The 21606-nt window shown below is 42.1% G+C and overlaps 1 protein-coding gene across 7 annotated transcripts in view; it reads left to right on the top strand.

The window, feature by feature from the left end:
* The window catches only part of ppip5k1a (diphosphoinositol pentakisphosphate kinase 1a), a 49185-nt gene that overhangs the window by 3272 nt on the left and 24307 nt on the right, over nt 1-21606 (top strand). For all 7 annotated transcript variants that reach the window (XM_028572517.1, XM_028572468.1, XM_028572244.1 and 4 more), the window contains exons 2-22: nt 6268-6788; nt 7903-8098; nt 8876-8966; nt 9078-9163; nt 9715-9869; nt 10505-10606; nt 11134-11295; nt 11755-11876; nt 11995-12096; nt 13470-13556; nt 13647-13722; nt 13842-13951; nt 14723-14808; nt 14929-15054; nt 16095-16216; nt 17928-18110; nt 19056-19197; nt 19583-19806; nt 20301-20428; nt 20547-20661; nt 20766-20873. In XM_028572517.1, the coding sequence (XP_028428318.1) occupies nt 6645-6788; nt 7903-8098; nt 8876-8966; nt 9078-9163; nt 9715-9869; nt 10505-10606; nt 11134-11295; nt 11755-11876; nt 11995-12096; nt 13470-13556; nt 13647-13722; nt 13842-13951; nt 14723-14808; nt 14929-15054; nt 16095-16216; nt 17928-18110; nt 19056-19197; nt 19583-19806; nt 20301-20428; nt 20547-20661; nt 20766-20873 (2667 nt within the window). In that variant the 5' untranslated portion in view covers nt 6268-6644. The remainder of the gene's footprint in view (nt 1-6267; nt 6789-7902; nt 8099-8875; nt 8967-9077; nt 9164-9714; nt 9870-10504; nt 10607-11133; nt 11296-11754; nt 11877-11994; nt 12097-13469; nt 13557-13646; nt 13723-13841; nt 13952-14722; nt 14809-14928; nt 15055-16094; nt 16217-17927; nt 18111-19055; nt 19198-19582; nt 19807-20300; nt 20429-20546; nt 20662-20765; nt 20874-21606) is intronic.

The raw sequence follows: 21606 nt of genomic DNA, 5'->3' as shown, positions 1-21606 counted from the left end.
CCCAAACGTGTAGTGCGGGTAAATTGGGAACGCGTCTGGAGGAGGCCCCTGTCCAACAGACTTTCAACTCACACCTCCGGGCGGAGCTTTTCGTGCATCCCTGTGGAGGCTGGGGGCATTGAACCCGAGTGGACAATGTTCAAAGTTTCCATTGCTGAAGCTGCAGCGAGGAGCTGTGGTCTTAGGGTCTTAGGTGCCTCAAGGGGCGGTAACCCACGAACACCGTGGTGGACAACGGTGGTCAGGGAAGCCGTCCGACTGAAGAAGGAGTCTTTCCGGATATGTTATCCCGGAGGACTCGGAGGCAGTTGCAGGGTACCGAAGGGCCCGAAGGGCTGCAGCCTCTGCCGTGAAAGAGGCAAAGCAGCGGGTGTGGGAGAAGTTTGGAGAAGACATGGAGAAGGACTTTCGGTCGGCACCAAAGTGCTTCTGGAAAACTGTTCGCCACCTCAGGAGGGGGGAGCGGGGAACCATCCAAGCTGTGTACAGTAAGGATGGGACACTGTTGACCTCAACTGAGGAGGTAATAGGGGCGGTGGAAGGAGCACTTTGAGGAACTCCTGAATCCGACTAATACGCCCTCTATGTTAGAGGCAGAGCTGGAGGATAATGGGGGATTGTCGTCGATTTCCCAGGCGGAAGTCACTGATGTAGTCAAACAACTACACAGTGGCAAAGCCCCGGGATTGATGAGATCCGTCCAGAAATGCTCAAGGCTCTGGGTGTGGAGGGGCTGTCCTGGTTGACACGCCTTTTCAACATTGCGTGGAAGTCTGGGACGGTGCCAAAGGAGTGGCAGACTGGGGTGGTGGTTCCCCTTTTTAAAAGGGGGACCAGAGGGTGTGTGCCAATTATAGGGGTATCACACTTCTCAGCCTCCCTGGTAAAGTCTACTCCAAGGTGCTGGAAAGGAGGGTTCGCCAATAGTCGAACCTCGGTTGAGGAGGAACAATGCGGATTCCGTCCTGGTCGTGGAACAACGGACCAGCTCTTCACTCTCGCAAGGATCCTGGAGGGAGCCTGGGAGTATGCCCAACCGGTCTACATGTGTTTTGTGGATTTGGAGAAGGCGTATGACCGGGTCCCCCGGGAGATACTGTGGGAGGTGCTGCGGGAGTATGGGGTGAGGGGTCTCTTCTCAGGGCCATCCAATCTCTGTACAACCAAAGCGAGAGCTGTGTCCGGGTTCTCGGTAGTAAGTCGGACTCTTTTCAGGTGAGGGTTGGCCTCCGCCAGGGCTGCGCTTTGTCACCAATCCTGTTTGTAGTATTTATGGACAGGATATCGAGGCGTAGTCGGGGTGGGGAGGGGTTGCAGTTTGGTGGGCTGGGGATCTCATCGCTGCTCTTTGCAGATGATGTGGTCCTGATGGCATCATCGGCCTGCGACCTTCAGCACTCACTGGATCGGTTCGCAACCCGAGTGTGAAGCGGTTGGGATGAGGATCAGCACCTCTAAATCTGAGGCCATGGTTCTCAGCAGGAAACCGATGGAATGCCTTCTCCAGGTAGGGAATGAGTCCTTACCCCAAGTGAAGGAGTTCAAGTACCTTGGGGTTGTGTTCGCGAGTGAGGGGACAATGGAGCGGGAGATTGGTCGGAGAATCGGGCGCAGCGGGTGCGTATTGCATTCAATCTATCGCACCGTTGTGATTTAAAAGAGAGCTTAGCCAGAAGGCAAAGCTCTCGATCTACTACCGGTCAGTTTTCGTTCCTACCCTCACCTATGGTCATGAAGGCTGGGTCATGACCGAAAGAACGAGATCCAGGGTACAAGCAGCTGAAATGGGTTTCCTCAGGAGGGTGGCTGGCGTCTCCCTTAGAGATAGGGTGAGAAGCTCAGTCATCCGTGAGGAGCTCGGAGTAGAGCCGCTGCTCCTTTGCGTCGAAAGGAGCCAGTTGAGGTGGTTCGGGCATCTGGTAAGGATGCCCCCTGGGCGCCTCCCTAGGGAGGTGTTCCAGGCACGTCCAGCTGGGAGGAGGCCTCGGGGAAGACCCAGGACTAGGTGGAGGGATTATATCTCCAACCTGGCCTGGGAACGCCTCGATCCCCAGTCGGTGCTGGTTAATGTTGCTCGGGAAAGGGAAGTTTGGGGTCCCCTGCTGGAGCTGCTCCCCCCGCGACCCGACACCGGATAAGCGGACGAAGATGGATGGATGGATGGATCAATAAAGTATCTATCTATCTATCTATCTATCTATCTATCTATCTATCTATCATGACGTAAGAGGTCAAAGGTGAGAGAAAAATTTGGACTAGAGTTGAATTTTGCAAATGTAGCCTTGGCTCTGTGTCATCGTTGAACTTTAGTACATTTCCACTTGTGAACTGGACTTTTACTGTTGTATCAGATTTTATAAGAAACACCAGCCTTTACTGTCCAGCTGCATCTCCATTTTGTTTTTGCTTCAGAGCTCCATCATTAGTCGATTCATTTATTAGTCTAACAACAGAAAAGGAACCGGCGCCTATTTTTCATAATCAATTAATTGTTGAAGTAATTATTTTTAGCAAAAAAAACATCAGACATTTTCTGGTTCAAGCTTCTTAAATTTAAAGATTTGCAATTTTTTTTGTCTTCTGTTTTTATATAATTGTAAATGTAATAATATCCTTGGCTTTTTGACTGTTGGTTAGACAGAACAAGACCTTTTTAAAAGGCATCACTGGCTTTGGTTAATAAGAGTTGACATTTTGTGTTGTTTTCTGACATTTTATTGACTAAACAATTAATTGATTAATCTAGGAAATATCAGACAGATTAATTGGTATTGAGAACGCAATTGGCTTTCATGTTGTCAGATCAGTTGAACTCTTTAAGTTCTTTTAAAAACCCTTTCAAAATCAACTGGATTTTGTCGAAAATGCAATTTGATTAAGGTTAAAGTGTTCATATTATGCTTTTTGGCTTTTTCCTTTTCCTTTATTGTGTTACATATCTTTTTTTGTCCACATTATAGGTTTACAAAGTGAAAAAGTCCCCCCCAAAGGGACTTACCATCTCCAACAGAAAACACTGTTCACCAACTGCTCCAAACAGCTCTATTGTAGTCCAGCCTTTACTTCAGAGACCAACGTGGTCACTTTGTAACACACGTTATAATGCTCACCTAGCTGCTAGCATGGCACACCCTCATACTCTGCTTCTGACTGGCTAGTAGTCCTTACCTAGCTACTGTTAGGGCACGCCCTCATACTCTGCTTCTGACTGGCTAGTAGTCCTTACCTAGCTACTGTTAGGGCACGCCCTCATACTCTGCTTCTGACTGGCTAGTAGTCCTTACCTAGGTACTGTCAGGGCATGCCCTCATACTCTGCTTCTGACTGGCTAGTAGTCCTTACCTAGGTACTGTCAGGGCACGCCCTCATATATCTGCTTCTGACTGGCTAGTAGTCCTTACCTAGCTACTGCGCATGTGTGATTCCCAACAAAGATGGTACAGAAGTGTCTCACTCTGTAGCTAAAACAGAGAGCTGCAGCAATATGTAGTGCAAAATAAACATGCTGTTTTTTAAATTTTTTTTTTTAACCATGTAAACCTATTCTGATATAACTTCTAAATACAATTATGAAGCTGAAAATGAGCATAATATGAGCACTTTAACAAGATAGCTTTTCCAAGCACCTTAAAATGGAACATAATTGGGGATGCAGGGTTTTCACCCCTCAACAGCCGTGTGTAGCATGAAATTGTAGAATGTAAACTGCACCCTGCGCCTAAACCCCTCAGAGTCCCATAAAAAATGAAAAAGGACATGACCTCAGCGTGCTCTGTGGGAGCTGTGGCCCTGCTTGTAGCCTGAGTAAGCAGGTGTAATAGAAGAGATTAACTGTTATGCTCAAGCTCTGAAACACTAATCCACTTAGACATTGGAAGAGTTTATTTTAAATCAACTCCGCGCCAAAATGAGAGTAAGAATGAATTTCTGTATGTGGGTACCAGGCAACAGTTAAACATTTATAATGAAGCAATGCCCCTGTCGCCTTAAATGGTTGCACACAGATGTAACCAATATCAGGGCATGGCACTTTAGTAATGGCTAATCTATGTTTAAATGAAAAGATAACATCCAAATACATGAGTCAAATACAGTTAGTGTCTTCTACAATCTTCTTTTCCCCTTTTGATGAGGCTTGTCGCTTTCCCAGGAACATTTAAGACAGCAGTAGGCTTAACCAGTTCTTCAGTCACAAAGAGTGCTTTGAACTGTTGTTTGTCCAGTGTTCAAATAGTTTCTATCATCGATTCATCTGTGGATTGTTTTCTTGATTAATCCTCTATAAAATGTGCAAAAAAGTCACAGTTTAAGTATATTCTCAAGTTAACATATTAAACTGCTTGGTTTGTCTAACTGTCCAAAAACCAATTTACTATCATAGAAGACAAAGAAAACAGACAATTGTGAATCTTTGGTATTTTTTGCCTAATCAGAATAGTTGCCAATTTATTTTCTGTTGCCTGACTTAATGATTCATTGACTAATCGTTTCCACTCTAAGTGAACATGTTGCATGCTTTACTATCATGTGTGAATCACAGGAAGATTAGCTGAGTATGGCGTCCTTTAGGTCACAGGGACCTTCAGCTAAACGGGCAAATTGTGTGGAGGGAACTCGGTCCTTTTTGTCGTCTTATTTGTGTTCCATCAGCTTGTGGTCCCCAAGGCTTTGGACAAATGTGTTTTGTTTATTATCTTATTGTGACCCCTACTATGCTGCGTATACAGCATTTTCCACTGCACATAGTCAGCCATGACCCTGGAGTCACTGGGCCTGATGGTGAAGCAGTTTGTTGTTCAGATGGGTGTCTCATAGCGTGCCAGAGAGTAATGAGTGTGGCTTGTCTACCGCTGCCTGTCCTGTCTTCTTGGCTGGCTAATGTTTAGTGGTGACGGAAATGCAGATCGGAGCTGATGGACCCTGCTGTTTTGCTGCACCAGACTGCAGTGTCAGGCTTAAATGTGTAACAGTAGAGTAAGTGCTGGACGTAATTATTGCTCAAGCGCACGGCCATTTCTGCCTGAAGTGATGATGTATTGGCCTGGATTTGCAGTGTCAGACATGGTGTTCCTTTTTTCAGTTAAAGTGCTCATATTATGCTCATTTTCAGGTTAATAATTGTATTTAGAGGTTATATCAGAATAGGTTTACATGGTTTAATTAAAAAAATAAAACATTTATGTTGTACTGCACATTGCTGCAGCTCCTCTTTTCACCCTGTGTGTTGAGCTCTCTGTTTTAGCTACAGAGTGAGACATCGAACTTCTGTTCAATCTTTGTTGGGAGTCACACATGAGCAGTAGCTAGGTAAGGACTACTAGCCAGTCAGAAGCAGAGTATGAGGGCGTGCCCTGACAGTAGCTAGGTAAGGACTACTAGCCAGTCAGAAGCAGAGTATGAGGGCGTGCCCTGACAGTACCTAGGTAAGGACTACTAGCCAGTCAGAAGCAGAGTATGAGGGCCTGCCATGCTAGCAGCTAGGCGAGCATTATAACGTGTGTTACAAAGTGACCACGTTTGTCTCTGAAGTAAAGGCTGGACTACAATAGAGCTGTTTGGAGTGTTTTCTGTTGGAGATGGTAAGTCCCTTTGGGGGGGACTTTGGGCTTTTTCACTTTGTAAACCTATAACGTACACAAAAAAGATATATAGGCTAACACAAACGAAAGGGAAAAAGCCAAAAAGCATAATATGAGCTGAGCACTTTAAAAGACCAAAGTTATTCACATCGCTTGGCATAATGAAATTGTGCTGGAAAGAAACCATTGCACTGAAACTCTTTTTATTTATTTAGATTAAATTTGTACTTTTATTCATTTGTTTCAATGCTTAAATCTTTTAACACGCAAAGCAAACTAACTGATAAGAACACATTATATGTTATGTTCAGGCAACTGCGAGATTTAAATTAAATCAGAAGAAAACAATGGCGTGACATTTGTCAAAGAGTTGACAATAATTCAACATGCTGGACTTACAAGTTGCATCCTTAGTCTGACTAACTTTATCCAAAATAGAAGCAATGAAAGATGATTAATACTGTATTTCATGGTGTTCAAGTGTTTCTATTCACAGAAGAGTTGCCTGCTATGTCTGCCTGTATGGTTTAAGGATTTAAACGTTAGTTAGGCCCAAACATTTTCCTTTTTAAACGTTTTTAATGTTGTGTACGAGTGAGATTGCAACTTTGATTAGAGGCAATGCAAAATATTACTCGCACAAGGAAGCAAAATTGCATGAATAATGTTTGTTTTGTTTCTCTTGTAGGACTCTCAGTCTTACATACAAAATGGAGGACAGGACAGTCATCAGATAATTGGAGCTGCAGCCTCCAAGTTGCTGAAGACTTGAGAAACCCAGGCCAGTCGTAGGAGATGTGAATTTGCTGAATGAAGAATGAGAATCTTGAGTTACTGCGTCATTTCAGAGGACTGACCTGCGCCATCATCTCCCACATAACCTTTCAGCCTCATTCTGCTCCTCTGCCTCGCACATCTTTATCCAGCACCTCTGCTGTCCGGCCCAGGCAGGGTGGACCCGTCCCTCTCCCCAGGCCTCGCGCCCTCCCATCGGCGGCCCGCTCCGGCGGTGTGTTGGTGTACGATGGCGCGATGGGACGCTGAGGGCTGCCGCGGGGGACTGTGATGTCAGAGCCCAACAGCCCGGGCGAGAGCCGGCGTGGCGCTCCCAGATTCTTCGTGGGCTGCGAGGACGATGACAGCGAGGTCCTGGAAGATATCATGAGGACAGACATGGAGCTGTATGAAGATGACGAAGACACAGACTCGGTGGGATGTCAAACTATACTCAGCAAAAAAAAAAGAAACGTCCTCTCACTTTCAACTGCTTTTATTTTTAGCCAACATGCGTAAAACTTTGTATGAACATAAAAAAAATTCAACTACTAAGAAATAAACTGAACAATGTTACAACATGACATGTGACTAACAGAAATGAAAAGATTTGTCCCTGAACAAAGGATGGTCAAAATCAAAAGTCAGGGTCAGTATCTGGTGTGGCCACCAGCTGCATTGAGTACTGCAGTGCATCTCCTCCTCATGGACTGCACCAGGTTTGCCAGTTCTTGTTGTGAGATGTTACCCCACCTCTTCCACCAAGGCACCTGCAAGTTCCTGGACATTTCTGGGGGGCACGGTTCTCGCCTTCACCCTCCAACATTTTTTGTATTTCTGTTAGTCACATGTCTATGAAGCATTGTTCAGTTTATTTCTTCGTAGTTGAATTTTTTTATGTTCATACAAAGTTTTACGCATGTTAAGTTGGCTGAAAATTAAAGCAGTTGAAAGTGAGAGGACGTTTCTCTTTTTGCTGAGTTTATATTACCTCCTACTATAATCTGTAATCTATCCAAACATTTGCAGTGTTTTCCATAGCTTTATAAATGTGACATGTGTCCAATGGCCTTTTTTATCCATTTTATTTCAGTGAGTGAAAGCATAGTGTTGGAACGTCGGCTACGCGTACGACACGCATGCAATGTAGCCGGCCTAAAGTTAAAATGAATTGAACTTTTAAGGCGAGGAACGAGAAGCGAATTGCCTGTGTGTGTGGAAGCAGCTTTATCTCTTTATCCTTTTTGGAATAATTATATAATTTTGTCAATTTTGTTATTCCCAATTATGTCAATTTTGTCATTCCCAAACATTAAAGACTATGGTCTGTGCAAATTAATTCAAATTTGTGTTCTCACAGGTTAATAGGCGATTTTCACTGAATTTTTTTTCTATCTCAGAAGAGGAGACACTCCAGAAGTCTATTTCAGTCGGTTCTTTAGCAAGAGGTTTTATGCGAGATGTATGAGACAAAGCCACCATTGTCTCCTCTTTCTTCCTCAGCCAGATCATTGAAATGTTGGCCTCCCACTCTCTCTCCCTTATTCAGCCCCCAGAGCGAGAGATCGTGGTGGGGATCTGCTGCATGATGAAGAAGTCCAAGTCTAAGCCAATGACCCAGATCCTGGAGAGGCTGTGCAAGTTTGAGTACATCACCGTGGTCATCTTCCCAGAGGACGCCATCCTCAACGAGCCGGTCGACAAATGGCCTCTGTGTGACTGCCTCATCTCCTTCCACTCCAAGGGTAACAAAAACCCCATTCAGGCATACAGACAAAGTGACAATACATGCTTAGTCATTTTTGGGTGTTTTCATTTGTTACATACAGGGTACCCGCGGGGTCTTAAAAGTATTTAAAATAGTCTTAAATTTAATATTCTTAAAATAAAGTCTTCAAAATATTAAATTTTGTTTACATAGGTCTTCAATTTTCATTTTCCTTTTCATTGGATTAAATAAGTACCGTAACGTCATAAATAATTATTTTGTGTGTATTTTTATTTTTTTTGTTTCATAGCCTAAGAGCTCTAAATGCAACTTCTATTTTATGTTGTCAGAGTACAAACACACTTCACAAAAATGTTAAATTCAGGTAACCTTATTTGATAAATTCTTCTTTTCTCGGGCTTAAAATCCACACTGATTTTACATTATATAGCAGTGAAGTCGGCATCAAATTTTATTCTAGGTGGTATTAAAAAGGTCTTAAAAAGTCTTAAATTTAACTTGGAGAATCCTGGGGGGACTCTTGTTTATGTGATATATGTTGAACGTATTTCCTAGAGAAGCAATATATGCACATCTTGATATAAAAGCAGCATCATACAAAATCAAATAAATCCACACACGCATGCACATGTTGCATATGCTGTATAGAGTGCAACAGAGTCATTCTAGCCCTAACCCTAACCCTAACCCCATTCATCCTAGCCATAACTCTGAGATAGTTTTTTCCCTTGTTGTTAACATCATATTATCTATGAGCTTTATTTAGTGACTCATTTCTCTGTATGTAAACCAGGATTCCCACTGGATAAGGCAGTGAGCTACGCCAAACTGAGAAACCCTCTGCTCCTCAACGACCTGAACATGCAGTACTACATACAGGACAGGTACTCGGACATAACGCTAAGTGTACATTTCCAGTATTGGGTAAATTATGCATGTGAAAGCAAAGTGAGCCTTGAGAATACAATAACCATATGTTATTTATTTTTTAACAGGAGAGAGGTGTATCGCATCCTGCAGGAAGAAGGGATTGATCTACCACGCTATGCTGTGCTGAACCGCGACCCAGATAAACCAGACGGTCAGTCTCCGGGCTCATTAGTGATATTCAATACGTTTTTTTTTTTATTGATATAACTCTTTTTTTACTTTACCGCAGTTAACATTACATGGGAAAATGCAATAGAAATCACTCTATTTTTCATTTTATACTTAAAGTTTTTTGTTCCTCCAGAAAAAGCTTGTAGAAAAACAGCCCCTTGTCCATGCAGCATCCCGAGGCCATTCATCTAAGACTGCATTGGTTTTATTTCAGCTTGAGGATAAATATAGTATCAAATGTGAAGCAGTTGCAAGTGTACCATACCTCAGTGCTGTGATATGATGGGTCTGCCACTCAAATCCTGTTTTTGCACAGTGATGTAGAGACAGCTATCAGATGTTTTATGTCTCTGCCTTCCTTGACAGTAATTAATGTTTTTGTATGAATCATTGAGCGGTGTCATATGGTTCAGAGTGCAGAGCTGCTTAACATGGCTCAAGAGTAAACACTCAGGGGGGCAGGTGTCATCTGTGTATATTTTAGGGGGTAATGAAAAGGGCACACGGAAACATGTTCTCTGTGTGTCTCAGAGTGTAACCTGGTGGAAGGAGAGGACCATGTGGAGGTGAACGGAGAGATATTCCAGAAGCCTTTTGTTGAGAAGCCTGTCTGCGCTGAAGACCACAACGTCTACATCTACTACCCCACCTCAGCTGGTGGTGGCAGCCAGCGACTCTTCAGAAAGGTCCCTGCTTTGGCCTTTGTGGCTTGTTTTTTTAGCCTATAAATCCAACGCTACTACAGTTAAGAAAAATCAGTGGCAAGATGGGATGAAACTGGCATCTACAAAAAAAATGTCCTGCAACATCCTTAACTGTCCCATCAACACCACCATATTACTGTTGCCATAATGACCACTTTTAACAACCACTATTTTAATACTTGGTAATGTAGCTAAAACAGGAAAGTCGCTATCGGCTACTTTTGCACAGGAAGTGATTTACAGTAACACGCCATTGACTCGTTAGGCATTGATATGACTTTGCTTCTAGACTCAGAAAAATGTTAGAGGCTCAGGTCTGGTCTTGACATTTTGCATGTACCCCTTCCTTTTATCTGTTAATTAATTAATGTCAGCAGCTGCTAATCAACAGATAAGACTTAAACACACAAGGCAGTAACCTGCACCACCTAATGGCTTGTCTTGTACATGAGTCTGTTGCTGTGCAGAGAAAGAGCGTTATCATAAATCAGCCAGGCTTTTGTCAGACGTGGAGCTGCAACCTTTAATTCAGATTAGGATGGATGGTATAGAGAGCATTCAGAGTGTACAGTTGCACTTAGAATGACAACATTTTTCACTCACTGTGGTTTGTGTAGATCGGGAGCCGGAGCAGTGTGTACTCGCCAGAGAGCAGCGTGAGGAAGACGGGCTCTTACATCTATGAAGAGTTCATGCCAACAGATGGCACAGATGTTAAGGTAGAGTATAGACTGATTATTGATTATTATAATCAAAGAAAACCACTGATTTTGGAAGCAAAAGTCACTTTTTACTTTCCCCATTGGCACGTGGATTGGCATGAAACTTCCCTTTGCATCATCGGTACAAAAGATCAACAACAGTTTTCACTAAGTATTTGGTGCTTTGATAAAAAAGTTGAAGGCACAAGCCTATGCACATAAAACATCCAATCACCAAGCTTAAAATCTTGGTATGTTTACAGTGTTGTTCACCATGCCAAAGTTAACAATAAATCTTAGGGTTGTTATTTCATCCGGGCGAGTCATGTGTTTCTATGTAAAGTATCATCGTTAAAAAGATGCCATTTAAAGAAAAAGTTTAAATAGTAATATAGAATTGGAAAGAAACACTTCCCCTCACACTTGACTGCTGTCATTGTCATTTTTGTGTTATGGGACAATATTTTATTTTTTTTTGTCAGTTAAACCCATATAAGAAACTTTTAGATTAAGAGGATGTCTGGTGGTTTTTAATGTGACCTCAGGTGTACACTGTGGGGCCTGACTATGCTCATGCTGAGGCTCGGAAGTCCCCTGCTCTGGACGGAAAGGTGGAGAGAGACAGCGAGGGCAAGGAGGTCCGCTACCCCGTCATGCTCTCAGCCATGGAGAAACTGGTGGCCCGTAAAGTCTGCCTAGCATTCAAGGTAAGCAAAGGCATTGTCTTGATTCGTTTTTTGGGTTGCGTACTGAAACACGCTGCCAATATGGCATTCAAGTACACCTCGTGAACTCATGGTGCATTCTGGTGCACCTTGGGAAACTCAAGCTGCTGTTGTAAAGTACCCTTCTGCCATCTAGTGGTTCTTCTTTTTGTTGTAAAACAGCAATTCACTGGTGAAATACAGTAAGTTATTGTTACCATGTTATTACCATTTTAAATCAATTATTTTGCAATAAACGGGCCGTTCTTTAATGATGCGACTGTCGGTTCAGGCACCATTTAGGCACGGCATAATTTTAAAACTTTTTCAAAAAGATCGTTTTAGCACCTGTATCGAAAAAAAAATAAACCATACCCAACCTATTTGGGTAGGTGCATTGCTGATACTGTTGCATCTCAACCTCAGTGAAAGAAAATGTCTCCTCCTCTCCTCTCTTTGCAGCAAACTGTTTGTGGCTTCGATCTTCTCCGAGCCAATGGACACTCCTATGTTTGTGATGTCAATGGTTTCAGTTTTGTGAAGAACTCAATGAAGTACTATGACGACTGTGCCAAGATCCTCGGGTACTTCATTTATTTTTTGTTATTCTTTGTCCACTGCAACATTTTCTCCTGAGCTTGCTTTGGTTATTTTCTTATTCAGATTTGCTGATTTTATTTGTGTGTTTTAATGGCTCTTTAGGAACATCGTGATGCGTGAGCTTGCTCCCCAGTTTCAGATTCCTTGGTCCATCCCTACAGAAGCAGAGGACATCCCCATCGTTCCCACCACGTCAGGGACCATGTGAGTCATAATACGGGGTTGTGATTTTTCTGGATTTATTCGGATTTCCAGAATTTCCAACTTAAAAAAACACAACCCACTTGAATCATGTAAAAAAAAAAAAAAATCTGTAGTCTGTGGAAGCTGTGACTTCCTTCCTTAGTGATTTAAAAAACAACCTGCGAAAGCATTGTTTGCTTCCATCCAATCAGATGTCGCTGTCCGCGAACTATCAAACTCTCCAGCCAATCGGATTGTTTTAATAGTACAGCCTCGAAAATCCCCATAACCGAGACCATTGCAGGATATCAAAACACTGTTGACAATCACCTAACTTCAGCTGCAGTTGTTCCGATTGACGAATGATTCAAGGCTTTTTGGCAGGGTTTTTGGTGTGAGCCTTAGCAGTTTTCATAAATCTGCTCTTTTGATTTAAAGAATGTGATTTTACAGGGCAAACGTTGCCAGAAGAATTAAATGTTCAGATGAAAGCTGTGATGTGTAAATAATAGAATAATCATTTTAACTATAGCAAGTTTTGTCTTTAAGCTTTTTGGGCATTATCTATAGTAATAATTATGATCCAAAATGATGTGAAATTGCATAGTTTTAAGTCCTTCAGTTTCTTGAGGGGGGACCCCCAAGTTACACTCCAAAAACATGTAAAAGCTTAATATTAAGCCCTATGTGAGGTGCTAGATGGGTAGAACGATTGCTTCTTGCAAGTTCCACCAGTTAAACAAACAAAGAGTAATATAATATATGAGGGTTTGATGATGATATGTGATCAGGGCGTGGCGGTATTTTGTCCGGGTGGATGGGAACGCTCCGTAGTCAGCATTTACCCGCTTTTTGGACCTTTGCCAATCACATCCCTGGTAACAGCAGTCAAACTAGTTTAGCAATATGTCTGCAGAGCAGGGGTGTGCTTATTACATATTTTGTACATATTATTATATTTTACTTTAGTGATCTCACAGGTTGCACTTGGACACCAGTTTAGAAAACTCCAACTCAACTTATCAACTTCCAATCACTAAAACAGCCTCCTTCTCAAAAATGTAGCTGCTACTTTGCAACTAAACCTTTACGAAGGACTGGTAGCTCTTAAGCGTGATTTATAGTTCTGTGCAGGCTCCCCACAGCGCGTAGATTTAACGCAGAAGCATACATCTGGCTTTAGTGTATTGTTCTTGCAAATTTCACCCATCTTATTTTCTAATTTATTAAGATTAAGCTTGTCTTCTCACAACATTTTGCACAGTTTAGGAAGGAACTGCATAACTTATTTGTAAATGTCGTACACAGTTGCAAGATTTTTGTGTAGATTGATGGAAGAAGAGTCCATTTATGGGATGTTACTGTTGATGTTAACTTACTCTCGCACTCTTCAGGATGGAGCTACGCTGTGTCATCGCTGTCATCCGACATGGTGACAGAACGCCCAAACAAAAGATGAAGATGGAAGTTCGCAACCCCATGTAGGTTATCTCTAGCTTATCTCTTATCTTTTTTTTAGACCAATTGCAAGACCTTTTGATTAATTAGAAGTTTGTCTTTGTTTTATCCAGGTTCTTTGATCTATTTGAAAAATATGGGGGATACAAAACGGGGAAATTAAAGCTGAAGAAGCCAAAACAACTGCAGGTAACAAGAAATCAGAAAAAGGCATGGTGTAGGCTTTTACCGTGTAATACCTGACTTGTATATCTCCCAGCCTGTGTGATTAACTTTGTGGGTAAGCTTGTTACTCTTAACCTCAACAGGAGGTGCTGGACATCACACGGCAGTTGTTAGCAGAACTAGGACAGCACAATGACTGCGAGATAGAAGAGAAGAAGTCCAAACTGGAGCAACTGAAGACTGTTCTGGAAATGTGAGTGAAGTAAACTGGGTCACTTTATTCACCACTAATCCCTGATCTCATATTCACTGAATTCAATTCTAGGTCATCTCAGCAAATCGTTTTAAACTATGATTGACTGCAAAAATGAACTAGATTGTTTCTAAACCATAATGGTTGTTTAGAGAACTTTGAAATTGTGCCAGAACTCCAACGTTTGGTCAAGTACGTTGTACAATGATTAAGTTGATTTGGTATTATACACATAGCCTCACTTTCTGAAGCTCACCTTCCGTAGAATTTCCTCAAAGCGATTTGGACAGAGTTTCCTTTTGTCTTTGGCTTCCTGCTGTGCTTATGACAAATGAGTTTTTAAAAGGTCACCATCTGCCATACACACTTCCAAGAACATTTGATTTGCTGTGGCTGTTAGGGCTTCAGTGCATGTCCTTTTTAAACAGCCTCTACGCAGAAGGCAATTGTCTTTCTCAAACCTTTTATATGTCTAAAATGCATCAAAGGAACTCAACACAACTTTGGTCATCTATTCTTCAAAACACCCTTGAAGTCTAAAATATGTATCTTCACATCTGAATGTGAGAGATCATTGTATTTTGATAAGGGATTACTAGCATGCAAATGCACATCCTGGTCCTGTTTTGACACTAGTCGACACCACATTGTTAATATTCATCATTATCATTAGTAATGGCCAGGACCTTGTTATCAGAGGTAGAAAAAGGCATACAATCATGTTTATCCATAAACAGCTTTCAGATTTGTCTTATTTTATTGCTAATAAAGGTACGGACACTTCTCGGGGATCAACAGAAAAGTGCAACTAACTTACCTGCCCCATGGGCAGCCCAAAACCTCAAGTGAGGAAGAAGGTAGGAAGATATTGAGGCCATTCTTTTTCACTTCCTACTCAAAATAGTATGTTGCCAGCTCAGGCTGGCCAGAATACCGAAGTCTGAGTGTTTCTGCGGTCCTGTGGATTTGGCTTTCAGACACGCGTAAAGAAGGTCCATCTCTGCTGCTGGTGCTGAAGTGGGGAGGAGAGCTGACTCCTGCTGGCAGAGTTCAGGCCGAGGAGCTGGGAAGGGCCTTCCGCTGTATGTACCCCGGGGGTCAAGGTGAGAGACACAACAGTGTTTTCATACTGAAAGAAAACCGTATTGAATTACTGTAGCTGTTATTTCAAAAATAAAAATAAAAATCACAACCACCTGCTCCTCCAGGATCATATCCATATTCTTTCGGTAATGGAATATACAGTATCTGTGCTCAGTGTTGGTTAAAGAGGTGTTAAAACTGTTAAAGCAGCAGGAAAAAATATATTCAGAATGGTCTTAAGCACAGACACAGCTACACATGCAAACCACAATCAACACTTCTGTTTTTTGTACAGTAAGAGGCTGTGGCATCATATTTAAGAGATTTTTAATTGCTTATTGGGCCACAACACTGAGCATTCACTGATTCACAGAGGCAGGAAGAGGGACATGAATAGACATGAAAAGTGAGTCAGAAGTTCCATTTCACTCGTGCGTTTTAGGTACAGAACACAGTGGAGGATCCACATGAACAAATATTGTATTAATGGTTTACAATCACATATAGTCTATATCAACACCTATGTTAAAGCAAAAGCTGTTCTTATTTATGTCATAAAACAATATTTGTTATTTGCTAACCTAAAATAAGTTTTTATTTTAAATGCTGTGCTGCCTAAATACAGCTCATCCCTCTTTCTCTTGACTCATGACTCTTACTAAAGGAAATAAGCCACCACAAGGATAGAATTGAACCCTCACTGCAAAGAAAAGACATACAAGGTAACAACACAAAAAGGTCATTAAGGCTTTTTTACCAGAGAACACGAGACATCAGGACAGAGATGTAAACAAAGAAAAGGGAAAGGGACACTCCCCATTAAAGCAAGGCAAACAATCACCGGGTGTGTTTTAACCCAGTTGCAGGTGGGTCACAGAGTTCAGCTAGTGACCTTGTTGTTCTAACATCATAGAGGTTTATAGAAGAAGAGATTGCAAGGTGGTGACATTATCACAGTCTGTGCTCGTGCACAAAAGTGCACCAGGTTTACAGTGACTTTTTAACCAGCAAGGTCTGTGTATTCACTAAAGTTGTTGTTGGCACTGTGTTTTTGTTGTAGGAGACTATGCTGGATTTCCAGGCTGTGGGTTACTGCGGTTACACAGCACATACAGACACGACCTGAAGATATATGCATCGGATGAAGGCAGAGTGCAGATGACGGCCGCAGCTTTCGCAAAGGTGTGCAGTATTCCAGTACTCTAAGAGCTCCATACATTTCTTTACCGTTGCTCTGTGTCATTGTGGATACACACAAAAAGGATTCAGTCTATGGCCAGTTGAAACCTTTGACATTTTTTATAACCACCAAATAAGGGGTTACCTATTTTATCATACCTGCAAACTAGTCGCTTTCGGCGAAAATCGCCGTTTTGAATGGGAAAATGTCATCCACGCGAATCGTGTAGATCCGAGGCATTAGCGACCGTTATCTACCGGACCGAAATAGCAACGCGGATTACGGTGCCACTGAAATGCCTGCGCTTGTCTCTGATGCTCCGAAAACAGACGTTAGAGGCAGCTTAAACATCGCCGCATGTCACGCTAGTTAGCGCTACACTTGGCAGCAGGTAACGTTAGCCTACCGTTAGTTAGCAGCTGGAGTAAACACGGTTAAAATGCTGACAGCTAAACGGTGTAAAAGTGTGTCTGTATTAGAGGAACGTATGACAGTGTGCAGCTGCTGCTGTTGGAAAAACGACACAGATGTTGCGTTCACTTGAAATTCGCCTCGCCAGCCTCGGCTGCATTCAAAGTTATTGTAAAATACCCTTTTCCCATCCAGTGGTTCTTTTTGTTGTTTAACAGGAACTTACTGGTGCAATAAGTTATATAAGTTATTACATGTTGTTTTATGCTTCTTTTTAAAAGAAAAAAATATGTATATAAAAAAAAAATATATATATATATATATATATATACAGTGTATATAGGCACCGTTTTTAAAAGTATCATTTTAGCACCGGGAAAATGTTGTGTTTTCCCGTTATTTTCTTCGGGGGGGGGGAGATGTATGTCCCTCTTTGGCTAATGTATTTTAAAGATGGAGGCGCTACATGGCTTCCGTCATTCTGAATGATTCTGAATGTCAGATTCTACACTTACGAGAATACTTTGATTAGTTGGTGGAAGTAATTACACATGGATGAGTACATATTTGTGAAAGAACTAAGTGTTTTTTGCTAAGAATCAACTCAAAAAATTAAACAATGTAGGTTTAAGCAAGGCCATTAACACCAACTGCTCTAGTGGAGCGGCTCAGTGGCCAGCAGATTAGACTGGCTCTAGTAGACAGCTTCAGCTCAGGCCCTTCCCGAAAAAGAAAATTCCAGGTGGTAAATCTTTATGTTTACAGAAATATCAACAGCTGTGTGAGTCTAGAATTAATAGAAAATAAAGTTTAGTTAACACAAGCTGGAATCAACAACCTAGTTGAATAGAAAGAAAACAGCGCCACCCGCAGAATCTCAAATTACATTACCAGAAAAGGGGAGAGAGTCCCAGAAGTAAGTGTTAGTGTAAGTGTTCTGAAAAGGAAAGCAACATTCTCCAAGCTAGAAAGGGCTGCTGAGTTATGTCCAAATAACTCAACTGTTAAACTAAACTGTTACCATATTATTCGGTGAAATGTGTGTGATACATTATATTTATAAAGTGTAGAAATAACTTGTCAGTGTCAACAGTATCAGTTGTGTCACAAAATGTCATGGTGTTTGGTCTCCTTAGTCCCAGTACAACAGCTCATGCTAGTTGTCATTTAGCGAGGCGTCAAAGTATCGGCCACACTTTTGACAAATTATCTAATTATCACTTTGCATCAAAGATGTTACCAAAAACAAATCCCAGATTACCACTTCATTGTGTGTGTGTGTGTGTGCGTGTGTGTGAGCAGGGTTTGCTGGCTCTGGAGGGTGAGCTGACACCCATCCTGGTGCAGATGGTGAAGAGCGCCAACATGAACGGACTGCTGGACAACGACAGCGACTCGCTGAGCAGCTGCCAGCACCGTGTCAAGGCCCGACTCCACGAGATTCTGCAGAGGGACCGGGACTTCACTGACGAGGACTTTGATAGGGTGATTATCTAACTGTGTCGAACGCTCTCAGCTAAGCGTTTTGTCTGCTCTGTGAGGCCCTGAGCAGGAAAACAACCTTGAAAAACACTGTTGTAAATTGATAGACTTGTGTGCACTTGTGTGCAGCCAGTGGTTTTTACACAGGAAGCACAATGTGAGGTCATGTGTCATTACCTTTTTATGTGGCTGTTTTTTTCAAGAGTCTGGCTGCAGCCTTTTGGACACGCTACTGTTCAAGTACAATAATTTACAGATTAACTGCAGCTAAGAGATCCGTCGGTTCAAATTTGACCTGGGACACAGCATGACACAGGACAGCTGTTAATGCTACTCATTCTCGAGATAGCCAGTGTTGAACCAGAGCCTGATAGATGATATAAAAAACTTGTTGCTTTTGATTCATACATTTGGTTTAAATACCTAGCTAGTAAATGTGCCATTGAAGCACTCATGTCTTAACTGCTCAAGTTCTGATCTGCGGTTAAACTTAAATGCTTACATGTTTTTGTGCGTGTTCAAAATCTTCCACTACAGCTACTCCTCCCAAACAGAATCTTTAAATAGTAATGTATTCTTACTTCTCTAATTTATTTTGGCAAAAGTTTCCCACAGTAATTGTTAGACTAAGGGGATGATGTGTAGAGACAGGGTGTTGGCTTTAAACCTGGATACCTAATTGGCTGTGACCATATCTCTTTTGATCATTTAGAGGATTACTAATCTGTTTTAATGAAAGCAGAAAGGATTGTATTTCTTGAGCTAACTGTTTGCAGATGAATTATGTCTCTTCATTTTGCTCTGATGAATCAAATGACAAAGGTTTAGCAGCCTTGGGCTTTTGAGGTCTTTGTCATGTGAAAGCAGTTAGTATTAATTTGTTCTGTATAATTGGCTATTCAATAAAAGTCTTTTTGTGCTTTTTCTCTTGTTACGCGTGTGTGACAGCTGGCTCCGACCTGTAGTGCCTCTTTGGTGAACTCAATGAAGATAGTGGAGAACCCAGTGGCCACATGTGACCAGGTCTACGCCCTCATTCAGAGCCTCACCTCCCAGATCCGCAAAAGGATGGAGGACCCCAAGTCAGCTGGTGAGCCCAAATCCTCTTACAGACTTTGAATGATCTCAAGGTTTTAAGCTTTTTATGTTCGGCATACAACCTTTCCGTTGCAATGAGAAAGTTGGATGACCCGAAATAAAAATAAAAAAATAAAAAACATTTTCTCACTTCCCGCTAGTTATACAGTCACTATTATATGTAGATATTTTGGTTTGATATTCACAGGTTTTAAGATTTGAGTTTTTTTTTGTCTCCACTTTAATAGGTGAACTGATTTCATTTGTGTCCCTCAAAGCTTTAAAAAGTGATTTTTGAAAAAGTCTTTGCAGAATCAATATCACGATACTCTACAACAATCTTTACTGGAACTAATCTCTCAAAGTACTACATGCAATGTCAAATGCCCTCTCACCAGACCTGCAGCTGTACCACAGTGAGACACTGGAGCTGATGCTGCAGCGCTGGTCCAAACTTGAGAGAGACTTCCGCATGAAGAACGGCCGCTACGACATTAGTAAAATACCTGACATTTATGACTGTGTGAAGTACGATGTCATCCACAACGCTACTCTGGGCCTGGAGGACACACTGGAGCTGTTCAGACTGTCTCGAGCCTTGGCTGACATCGTAATCCCACAGGTGAGAGAGAGAGGGTGAGGGAGGGAGAGAGAGAGAGAAAGAGGAGGAAGAGAGGTGTTACAACTGGACCACTGCAAAGAAACATTGTTAGGGATTGTTACAGTTTTTAGTTTCAAGATAAGCTTAGAGAACCAAGAGGAAAGCACAGTGGCTAGATTTAAAAATGAAGTTACTTAAACTCTGCACAAATGTTTTGACTTCTTTCTATAAAAACTAGTCAGTTAGGTTTTTCACATTTAAAAGGCATAAACAAGATACAGGAAAATGTAGTAACCAAGCTGCTGAAGCAGAAATGAAAGGGGGAAAATGTAATATGTATTTACAGTAAAAAGACCTGCCATTTTGTTGAAGTGGTGATATATTTGAACTGTTTACTTATACCTGAAAATGAACCAATTAACTGTTTCTGTTTACTGTGAAACAAGGAATTAACACCCACAAGTTTTTAGAGGCCATGTAGTATTTTAGCACATTATTCTGTTTGTTTTCTGCAGGAATATGGCATAAATAGAGTAGAGAAATTGGACATAGCATACGCCCACTGCCTCCCACTGGTCAGAAAGATCCAGCTTGACCTGCAGAGGACCCACGAGGACGAGTCTGTCAACAAACTGCACCCTCTGTGAGTCAACTGAATTCAACACAAGGCTGTTTTAGATGGGAAGACATGATGCAAAGTGTTTTGGACTGACTGTAGACCTCTTTTTGGAGCATCTAGTACAGTGGTGTCTTGTTCTCAGGTACTCTCGCGGAGTGATGTCTCCTGGGCGCCATGTCAGGACCCGTTTATATTTCACCAGTGAGAGTCACGTGCACTCCCTGCTCAGCATTTTCCGTTATGGAGGCTTGCTCAATGTAAGTAATCTAACGTCAGTACTACAGAACTTTGAATGTTTCTTAGATGGGGGTGGAAGTTGAAACTGAGATTTTTTGCGTGCATGCGTGTGTGTGTTTGACAGGAGGAGAAGGACCAGCAGTGGAAGCGTGCCATGGATTACCTCAGTGCTGTCTCTGAACTCAACTACATGACTCAGATTGTCATTATGCTCTATGAGGACAACAATAAGGTAGTGTTTTTTTCCAGTTCAGACACTTTATGTATCCCAATGGGCAATTCATTTGCAGCTTCCCAGTCCATACAGTCAATTCCAACGAACACTCACCAAACAATAGCGGTTGGCTACACGAGTCGCACGCTATGGAGCATTGTTTTTGTGTTTTAAAGGTGCAATATGTAATATTGTGTGTAATACTGGCAGCTAACGGTTAAAATAGTTACTGCACTACCAATTCAAAATACTGGAGAGTCGTCTCCCCGGCCCCCTCCTGCCCAGACTCGAAGTTCACGGAGGTTGCCAGGCTGAGACCGCAGCATTCACAACAATGTTGCTAGACGCTTTTCTCACATAGCCAGACATTACTCCACAGCACAGCAGAGTAGCTAACGGTAGATGCTAGTCTCACATAGCCAGACGTTACTCCACAGCACAGCGGAGTAGCTAACGGTAGATGCTAGTCTCACATAGCCAGACATTACTCCACAGCACAGCGGAGTAGCTAATGGTAGATGCTGGCTATATTGACAGTCATAAAAGCCCGTGCTCACGCTGAGCTCTGTAACCAACTGACAGACACACTTTTTCGTCTTAAAATTACAGTATGAACGGCGCTAAAAACACAACAACCTCACTGTCCTCTCCACACGCCAGTCAGGCACACTTCCTCTGCTTAGAATTACAATACGAAACGCTAAAAATACCACTACCTTGCCGACGGAACACACTTCATTGGCTTAGAATT

This window comes from Perca flavescens, chromosome 1 (genome assembly GCF_004354835.1).
Source record: "Perca flavescens isolate YP-PL-M2 chromosome 1, PFLA_1.0, whole genome shotgun sequence".
NCBI classification, from domain to species: Eukaryota; Metazoa; Chordata; class Actinopteri; order Perciformes; family Percidae; genus Perca; species Perca flavescens.
The sequence above is the reverse complement of the archived record's forward strand: the minus strand, read 5'-3'. Positions and strand labels throughout refer to the sequence as shown.